General features: G+C 40.6%; 1 protein-coding gene across 2 annotated transcripts in view; it reads left to right on the forward strand.

The window, feature by feature from the left end:
* Positions 1–9,057, forward strand: part of LOC143793979 (immunoglobulin superfamily member 1-like) — a 197,164-nt gene extending 188,107 nt beyond the window's left edge. Inside the window, exon 8 of one of the 2 annotated variants that reach the window (XM_077280899.1) lies at positions 7,292–9,057. In XM_077280899.1, coding sequence (XP_077137014.1) covers positions 7,292–7,306 — 15 coding nt within the window. In that variant the 3' untranslated portion in view covers positions 7,307–9,057. The remainder of the gene's footprint in view (positions 1–7,291) is intronic. The other variant, XM_077280898.1, reaches the window with a different exon arrangement.
* Positions 9,058–9,399: the final 342 nt, after the last annotated feature.

A 9,399-nucleotide genomic window follows, 5' to 3' on the forward strand; every position in this document is an offset into this window, starting at 1 on the left:
AGGGATTATTTTTTGCGTGCCGAGCTGACGTTTTTAATTATACCATGTTGGTGCAGATACAAGCTTTTGATCGCCCGTTATTGTATATTAATGCAATGTCGCAGTGACCAAAAAAAATGTAATTCTGGAGTTTTTACTTTTTTTCTCACTATGCCGTTTAGCGATCAGGCTAATCCTTTTTTATTGATAGATCGGGCGATTCTGAACGCGGCGATACCAAATATGTGTAGGTTTGATTTTATTTTTATTGTTTTATTTTGAATGGGCGAAAGGGGGGTGATTTGAACTTTTATATTTTTTTTTTATTTTTTTTCGAATTTTAAAAATATTTTATTTTTTATTTTTGGCATGCTTCAATAGCCTCCATGGGAGACTAGAAACTGCCACAACCCGACCGGCTCTGCTACATAGAGAATGATCAGATCGCCTCTATATAGCAGATTTACTCATTTGCTATGAGCGCCAACCACTGGGTGGTGCTTACAGCAAACTGGCACTGACAACCACAGCGGTCTTCAGGAGACCTCCGATTGTCATGCCAACACACCGGTGACTCGCGATCACATGACAGGGTCAACGGTGTGCGTATTTCCGGCGCTTTTGCCAGAAGCGCTTGTCACCGCCGGAGCCCACATCAGAGGGAGGGAGTCCGACATTGGCAAACTATTACACCCGATGTCGGAAAGGGATTAGGAGGCTTTTTTGCCTTCACCCCCACCCAAAGTCCCACAATGTTCTGATCTCCATGTAAGGTTTAGGCCCAATCACACATCCGATTTTCAGAAGAAAGCATACTAAAATAAGTTTTGGAGTTTTTTGCATTTGCTAAAAAAAAGAACATGTGAAGCATTTGTGGCATGAGAGCTGAAACTATATTGTAGTGGTAATTATCTTGCTTCTGAGAAGTACTTAAAAATATTTCTGGATCTCACGCTGTTTTCTGTAACATGTACACTTAATGTGTTCTAAGCCTAAAAGGGTTTGTTCACAAATGTCATGCATGTTCCAAAATGAAAAACAAAGCACAGTACAAGTGAACTGGATTCTAGAAAATTACATTATAGGATCACCGTTCAGATTGAGGAGTTTAGCTGAAAGATGTTAACAGCTTGCTTGCAGGCACTGGTATCTCGTAGTATGAGACCTTCTGATGTTGTTTAATCTCACATTTCAGATCTATTGGTGTAGAGAAAACTGGAAGGAAATCAGAATAGTGAAGCACCACTATTAAATGAGGCATTAAACCTCAACACACATGAGTCATACTTACATGATTCCGATATAAGACAGCAGTTAAAACAATATCTTGCACTGTAGCCAAAAAGAATGTGCCTTGCACACTTGTCCAACCCGAGTTTCGCCTGCTCGGCTTCATCCTGGACATGTCCATATGAATAATCCTATACATTTTTATACTCTTGTACCACAAATAAAAGATCTCAAATGGAAAACATCTCAAATAAGTATCAAACGTATTGCACATTTTAGGCAATGGCTCTATAATAACATAACATAAAAGAAACATAACAAAATAGATATTTACTGATTATAACCTTAGGGTAAGGACTCTCTATCTGTATAAGGTAATACACATAATTATTAACCAAAGAAAAAAATGTAAAAGAATAAAACAATATTTGCCTTATTAAAAACTAGTCCGATATAAAATCACAAGGAGAACTAACTAGAAGAATGATGCAGTCAGTTCACAAAAAACATATTAACATATTAAAAATGTAAAAAAAACACTAGTCCACACATGATTTTAATTCCAATTCTACATGTTGAAAAAAACAATACATATTTAAAAAAGGATAAGTGGCGAACTACCTTCTATCGCAGTCCAAATTGGGTGTGGATTTTATGATTGCTGCTGTTGTACTTCCCTGCTACACAAATAGTAACTCTATAGGCTTAATATAGATGCAAAAAAAGTGTCTTTTAAATCTTTACCATATTAAGTGATTATTTAAAAATCAGGAAATCAAATTCTTAGGCTATGTGCACACGTTGCGGATTTTATTGCGCATCCAGAGCATTTTTTGCCACTCGGAATTGCATCAAATCCGCAGTGTAGTGCACAACCAATGTAAGTCTATGGGAATCGCAGACTTGATGTGCACATGCTGCAGAAAAATCTGCATCGAAATGCAGCTTTTTTTTCCGCAGCATGTCACTTCTTTTGTGCGGAATTGCAGCGTTTCTGCACCCATAGACTTGCATTGAGTCAGGCACATCCGCAGTAAAACCACAGATGTAAAAAAGATCTGCAGTTTAGCTGCGGGTGAAATGCTGCAGATCGGGAGGAGGGAAGTGTGTGGGTGGTGACTGTGTGCCTGTATAGTGTGTGCGGGCAGGGTCTGTGGGCTGTCCGAGGGTCTGCCGGGGTGTCTGTGGGCTGTCCGAAGCTGTGCGGCACTGTCTGGGGCTTTGCGGTGCTGTCCGGGTGTGTGCAGGGCTGTCCGGGTGTGTGCGAGGCTGTCCGGGTGTTTGCTGGGCTGTCCGGGTGTGTGTGGCGCTGTCTGTGGGTGTGCGGTGCTGTCTGTGGGTCTGTGGGGCTGTGCGGGGGGTCTTTGGGTGTGTGTGTGTGTGTGTGCAGGCATCGTTCGATGGGGCTACAAGTCCCTTCAGGCTATGCCTGCTACAGTGACAGTGATTTACACATTAGCCAATGATGGGACCATAGTAGTCCCATCATCCGGCTGATGTGTTGAATGTAAATAAAAACAAAAAAACATATACAGTACATACAACATATAACATACAGTACATACAACATATAGTACATACAACATATAACCTACAGTACATACAACATAACAAACAGTAGATACAGCATACAGTACATACAGTACATATACACAACACACACAGTACATACAACATAGAGTACATACTCACCAATCACCTTGAATCCCGAAGCCCTTGCTCACCTGTAAAAAACATTAAAATAATAAACAAACAATACACTCCCTGATCCGCAGTTATTCAATTAATACGAGTGTCCCACGATGATCTCCCGTGGAGAGCTGCTGCATCAGCTGATGCGACCACTCTCCAGGGGCTCTGGCAATACAATGACGGAAGGTATCCTTCTGCACTGTATCCCTGCGCCGCTGTGAGAAATAGTTCCTACTCTCACTTGTGGCACTGCTGTGTGGGAAAATTCCCACGCAGCTTTGCCATGAAGTGAGATCAATGAACTCAGGTAACCTCAGTGATGCACTGCAGGGGCCATTATCTCCTGTCAGTGTGTCACTGGAGGCCCTATAGAGTAGTGACATCACCTGACAGCTTTCAAAAACACATCCAAAAATGCCTAAAAAATGCGCAAAAAACACATTAAAAACGCACCTGCTTTTCTGCCAAGAGATGTGGATTCAGTGCAGAAAAATCTGCAGGCAAATCTGCAACGTGTGCACATACCCTTACTTGACAATAATGTTTCCCTATGTACCAGGGATGAAATAAGCTCTACAATTCAGAAACCCTGCCAATAGCAGTATATAGCTCATCTTCCTAGTCTCCTTTGACTTAGACTTAAAGGGAATCTGTCATTAGGATCAACCCTCCTATATAAGCACAGAGATCATAGGGAGCTGAATAAAGAGATACCTTTTAAGGCCCCGTCTCACATAGCGAGATCGCTAGCGAGATCGCTGCTGAGTCACAAGTTTTGTGACGCAACAGCGACCTCCATAGCGATCTCGCTATGTGTGACACGTACCAGCGATCAGGCCCCTGCTGTGAGATCGCTGGTCGTGTCGGAATGGCCTGGACCTTTTTTTGGTCGTTGAGGCCCCGCTGACATCGCTGAATCGGTGTGTGTGACACCGATCCAGCGATGTCTTCACTGGTAACCAGGGTAAACATCGGGTTACTAAGCGCAGGGCCACGCTTAGTAACCCGATGTTTACCCTGGTTACCAGCGTAAATGTAAAAAAAAACAAACAGTACATACTCGCCTTCTGATGTCCGTCAGGTCCCTGGCCGTCTGCTTCCTGCTCTCACTGACTGCCGGCGGTACAGTGAGAAGTGAGAGCACAGCAGTGACGTCACCGCTGCGCTCTGCTCTCACTGTACGGCCGGATCTCAGTCAGAGCAGGAAGCAGACGGCAAGGGACCTGGACACCGAAAGGCGAGTATGTACTGTTTGTTTTTTTTGGTAACCAGGGTAAACATCGGGTTACTAAGCGCGGCCCTGCGCTTAGTAACCCGATGTTTACCCTGGTTACCCGGGTGCTGCAGGGGGACTTCGGCATCGTTGAAGACAGTTTCAACGATGCCGAAGTCGTTCCCCTGATCGTTGGTCGCTGGAGAGAGCTGTCTGTGTGACAGCTCCCCAGCGACCACACAGCGACAAAACAGCGACGCTGCAGCGATCAGCATCGTTGTCTGTATCGCTGCAGCGTCGCTGTGTGAGACGGGGCCTTTATTAAGTCCATGTGGGTGTTATCACATTACAAACCCTACTATCAGCTTTCCCCCTCATAAAGCACTGACAATAATGATGCTGCACAGAAAGCACTGATAGTGCTTTAAGAGAGGGAGAGTTGATACTGATAACAGCATAGATGACAATCATCCAAGTTTTCTGAATGTACTTTGCATGATTTTTCTAATCAAGTAAATTGTATGGGTTTTTAATTAAAAAAAATAATAGGGAGGGGATACAGAAAGAAGGTATGTCAATCAAACTGTACTGTACATTATAACTGTTACATTTTTAACATTAAAAAACATTAAACCTATGACAAGATACTAATAAAGAATCTTTGAACCCAGCCTAAAGTGTAAATTCACAAGTGGCATAAATGTCAGAAACTATACCATTTATTTGAATGCTGCTTGCGGAAATCCACATGCTTGACAGCAAAATTATCCCATTCGGCCCAAGGTCACACAGCCATTGATTCCCTTATGCTAGTGACACTCGTCTCAAACTCTGTCATCTTACTATGATCCGATTCTCTCGCATGAGGAAATCACATCACATCCTCCTCCCCACTGTCTCTGCGCCCGCACATTGGACGGCAGTCTTACGTTTCACATGCACCCATAGACCGAATCGGCATGAGACAAAAATAGCGGATCTGCATTGACCCATAGTATCACATTGGACCAAATACTGTCTGATAAAACATCGGAGAGCACTTGGCCGTGTTAGGCTGGTTTCACATTTGCGTTTGTGGCCACAGCGTTTGTACCGCATATAAACGCATGCGTCGTGTTTTCTTATATTTAACATTGAAAACGCATGCATTTTTTTTTTTGTTCGCGTTTTGCCGCGTTTGCCGACGCATGCGTCGTCTTGTCGTTTGCGGCTTGGCGCGGAAATGCAACATGTAGTAATTTCTAGAGGCATCTATTTGCCGCCAGGAAACGCATGCGTTCGATCGCGCAAGGATTGCGACAAAAAAACACATTGCTGTCAATGTAAACGCATGCGTTTTTAAGCACATGAGTTTTGTTGCTTTTTTGAACGCATGCGATGTACAGTAAAATCACACTGACAGGTTACAATAGAGTAGATATATACACATAGAATAGGTATATATACATATATATATATGTCAGTGAGACACCTATGTATATATATTTATATTTAATGTAGCGCTAGATAGCATAAAAGCCGCTAATTCAATTACCGGCTTCTGCTATCTCCTTCACAAACCCGACAGGATATGAGACATGGTTTACACACAGTAAACCATCTCATATCCCTTCTGTTATTACATATTCCTCTTCAGTAATGTAAGAAGTGTCTGTGTGTCAAATTTGGGGGCTCTAGCTATTAAATTAAAGGGTTAAATGGCGGAAAAAATTGGCGTGGGCTCCCGCGCAATTTTCTCCGCCAGAGTGGTAAAGCCAGTGACTGGGGGCAGATATTAATAGCCTAGAGAGGGTCCATGGTTATTGGCCCCCCTGGCTACAAACATCTGCCCTCAGCCACCCCAGAAAAGGCACATCTTGAAGATGCGCCTATTCTGGCACTTGGCCTCTCTCTTCCCATTCCCGTGTAGCGGTGGGTTATGGGGTAATGAAGGGTTAATGTTACCTTGCTATTGTATGGTGACATTAAGCCAGATTAATAATGGAGAGGCGTCAATTATGACACCTATCCATTATTAATCCAATCGTACGAAATTGTTAATAAAACACACACACATTATTTCAAAGTATTTTAATGAAATAAAGACACATGTTGTTGTAATATTTTATTACAGGGGGGCCAAGGGGGGTTAATAACCATGGACCCTCTCTAGGCTATTAATATCTGCCCCCAGTCACTGGCTTTACCACTCTGGCGGAGAAAATTGCGCGGGAGCCCACGCCAATTTTTTCCGCCATTTAACCCTTTAATTTAATAGCTAGAGCCCCCAAATTTGACACAGACATTTCTTACATTACTGAAGAGGAATATGTAATAACAGAAGGGATATGAGATGGTTTACTGTATGTAAACCATGTCTCATATCCTGTCGGGTTTGTGAAGGAGATAGCATAAAAGCCGCTAATTCAATTACCGGCTTCTGCTATCTAGCGCTGCATTAAATATAAATATACATATATAGGTGTCTCACTGACATATATATATGTATATATACCTATTCTATGTGTATATATCTACTCTATTCTAACCTGTCAGTGTGATTTTACTGTACACCGCGCTGAATTACCGGCTTGATTTTTCTCTTGTGAAATTTCTCATCATGCGCACCATAAACGCATACGAAACGCAGGAAAAAAAGCATGTAAACGCGTACAAACGCAGCGTTTTTTTAACAGCATGTGTCAACGCATGCGTATAAAAAAACGCCGCGTTTGTACGCGTTTATATGCGTTTTTTCCACCACTTGTGGATGCATTTTAAACGCTGCGGATTTAAACGCAAATGTGAAACTAGCCTTACACACTTGTGTGAGCGAGCTCTTGAATTTACTGAACTGAACTTTAGTTGCAAAAATGTGCAATTCATTTGAATTCTGGATACTCCCATAGGGTAGATGTGGCCTGTGGTGAAATCCACAAAACTTGACATTCTGTGGATTACACATTTTTAGCTCCATTCATTTTCTGATACTGATTAGTGCCACAGTTTTTAGGCAAGATTTCTGTAAATCTGTTGCACAATACTAATATGACAAAAAAAAAATTATTTCTACAAATCTAGACAATCTGCTGTGTATAAGCCTCATGGAAACTTACCAACAAGATGAATTTTGCTTTTTGTTTGATGTATATATTTGTTTTTACGTGATGCTTTTTCATCTTTTTTTTTTTTTTACAGAAGCAAGACACCTGAGACACAAGAGCAAACTTTTCATAGGTTATATTATAAATACTAGTCAAAAACACTGAATTTTAAACAGTTATATTTTTATTTTTCTCTATTTGTTTATAAAAAGATTATTCCAGATTGTAATTAATTTAATGCATTTTCATTCATATAATGTGGTGGCTATGTTGTGGTGATTGTAGTACTATTGCAATGGTATATTTGACATTTAAGAGGAACCTGTCACCTGATTTATGCTCCTCAAACAGATCCTGGCTAGACTATTGAATCTATGTATATTTTCCACTAAAATGCCAGCATATCAGAGAAAATGAACGTTAGAGATTCGACCAAGGACTAACCTGAGGCAAGGTTTCACCCACTGTCTGATCTACCCACAGCTGCCACTTCCAAGCTGTGTTGATGGTGATTGACAGGTCTCTCCCTATGTTTACACTACATGAGGAAGGGACCTGTCCATCACCTACAGCAGTGCTGTGAAGAGCCGGCTGGGGCCGAGCAGGACTAGTCTCCACGTGTGGTCCCTTGATGGATCTTTAAAGTTCACTTTCCCTGAAATATTGTAGAGTTAAATGTGGAAAAGGATTCAACATTGGCAAGCACTATTTTTTTATTGGGCAGGTCATATTTATGAGTCCACTAGGCTGAGCACTCCCAGCTTCCCATCTCCTGACTTCTAAGCAGGTAGATACACAGCAGCTGTTGGCCAAGGGTTATAAGAGGTGGTGGGGAATTGTTGGGACCACTTCACTTATTAATAAAGTGGATTCATTACTATTACTATATAATATTTCGGGGTGATATACAGATGTAAGTGGTTCATTTTATTAATTTAAAGCAGATCTGTCACCATACTTCACCCTGCATAAATTAATAAATTGCTCTTCTAAAGAGAATCCATGATACCAATCCACACCTCGTACTCCATAAATAACATCATCCACACCTTTGCTTATGCAAGTTGTTGCTTCTAAACAAAAAAAAATAGAGGTTTTAGTAGTTTTAATAGTACATGCAAATGAGGCTTAGGTGCACTGGGAGTTTAAAAGCACTTCCCAAGCCTCTGCCACCCTGATTCTATTCCCCACCCAGACGAAGGTGTAGATGGGTGGGGAATAGAACCAGGGAGGCATAGGCTTGGGGAAGTGCTTTGACACTCCCAGAGCACGTACGCCTCATTGAATATGAATTAAGACAGACAGCAACAGATTGCATAGTAAAGACATACTGATGGGGAACTTAGATTGTGAGCCCCATTGGGGACTGCAATAATAATGTATGTAAAGCGCTGCAGAATATGATAGCGCTATATAAGCAAAACATAATAAATCAATAATAATAGCTAAGGTATGGTTGACAATGACAATATATTACAGAGAGCATGTAAACAGTTTGGGTTGGGAGTGCAGGGATTGGATCATGTTGGTCAGATTCCCATTAAACCTTATTAAACCTTATGTGGCGGTTGTGCTTACTTTGAAAATCCATGTCAGAATTGCAATAAATTCTTTATAAATATTTATACTCAATCACCGGCTGCTTAGTACAAGCTGTTTACATTGTGAGTCCCACGGTAATTTAATGGAGACAAAGCAAGCACTATTCATCCATTAATTTTCTTCTTCATCTTGTTCACAGCTTACCTACAGTAAGTGTGTATATTTATAGTACGTGTTGTGACAGTAATGAGCACACTGGATATATTGGGGGTTATGTCTGTGTATATGTGTTTTTAAAATTAAACGTATTTTATTTCTAAACATGTTTTGTGTCATTTTTTGTGGCCACAGTCATGATGTTTTAACATGACAATTTGTTAAGAGTTGTTTTTTTCATTTTATATATATGTATAATGTGTATATATATATATATATCTATATCTATCTATATATATATATATATATATATATATATATATATATATATCTATCTATCTATCTATCTATCTATCTATCTATCTATCTATCTATCTATCTATCTATCTATATATATATATATATATATATATATATATATATATATTAAATCCTATAGATTTTTTATGGGGAATCTGTCAGGAAAAATGTACTCATCCAACTAGTGTTATGGCTGTATAGGTC

This window comes from Ranitomeya variabilis, chromosome 1 (genome assembly GCF_051348905.1).
Source record: "Ranitomeya variabilis isolate aRanVar5 chromosome 1, aRanVar5.hap1, whole genome shotgun sequence".
Taxonomy (NCBI): Eukaryota; Metazoa; Chordata; class Amphibia; order Anura; family Dendrobatidae; genus Ranitomeya; species Ranitomeya variabilis.